This window comes from Priapulus caudatus, unplaced genomic scaffold, assembly GCF_000485595.1.
Source record: "Priapulus caudatus unplaced genomic scaffold, Priapulus_caudatus-5.0.1 Scaffold2766, whole genome shotgun sequence".
NCBI classification, from domain to species: domain Eukaryota; kingdom Metazoa; phylum Priapulida; class Priapulimorpha; order Priapulimorphida; family Priapulidae; genus Priapulus; species Priapulus caudatus.
In genome coordinates, this window is record NW_014579827.1 from 20,812 (window position 1) to 21,523 (window position 712).

At 46.3% G+C, this 712-nt stretch overlaps 1 protein-coding gene across 1 annotated transcript in view; it reads left to right on the forward strand.

The window, feature by feature from the left end:
* The window catches only part of LOC106819039 (uncharacterized protein C4orf22 homolog), a 6,808-nt gene extending 6,228 nt beyond the window's left edge, over window positions 1-580 (forward strand). The window contains exon 2 of the mRNA XM_014823698.1: window positions 446-580. Within this exon, the coding sequence (XP_014679184.1) occupies window positions 446-580 (135 nt within the window). The remainder of the gene's footprint in view (window positions 1-445) is intronic.
* Window positions 581-712: the final 132 nt, after the last annotated feature.

Here is a 712-nt window from a genome sequence, read left to right on the forward strand (position 1 = left end):
GTGTAAGGTAAGATGATCAGGTGAGGGATGCTAAATGAAGCCACGCTAAGGTATTGTAATCTAAGCTCGTGTAAGGTAAGATGATCAGTTGAGGGATGCTAAATGAAGCCACACTAAGGTATTGTAATCTAAGCTCGTGTAAGGTAAGATGATCAGTTGAGGGATGCTAAATGAAGCCACACTGCGGTATTGTAATCTAAGCTCGTGTAAGGTAAGATGATCAGTTGAGGGATGCTAAATGAAGCCACGCTAAGGTATTGTAATCTAAGCTCGTGTCAGGTAAAATGATCAGGTGAGGGATGCTAAATGATGCCACACTAAGGTATTGTAATCTAAGCTCGTGTAAGGTAAGATGATCAGGTGAGGGATGCTAAATGATGCCACGCTAAGGTATTGTAATCTAAGCTCGTGTAAGGTAAGATGCTCAGGTGAGGGATGCTTGCAGGATGAGGAGCTCGCTCGGCAGCTGGTGGAGCTTGGTTACCGTGGCACCGGGGAGGTGCTCAAGCGGGAGGAGTTTGCGGCGAGGAAGCAGGCGGCTGAAGCCAGCCGCAACGCCAAGCGGAACCAGCAGAAGTAGGTGAACGCATCCCACACAGCAGTGACTAACTAACTAATTATCTAACTAATTAACTAAACAACCAAACAACCAACTAATTAACCAGCCGAAAACTAAGGCGGCTAGCATAGTACTCACTCTCTCTCTCTCTCT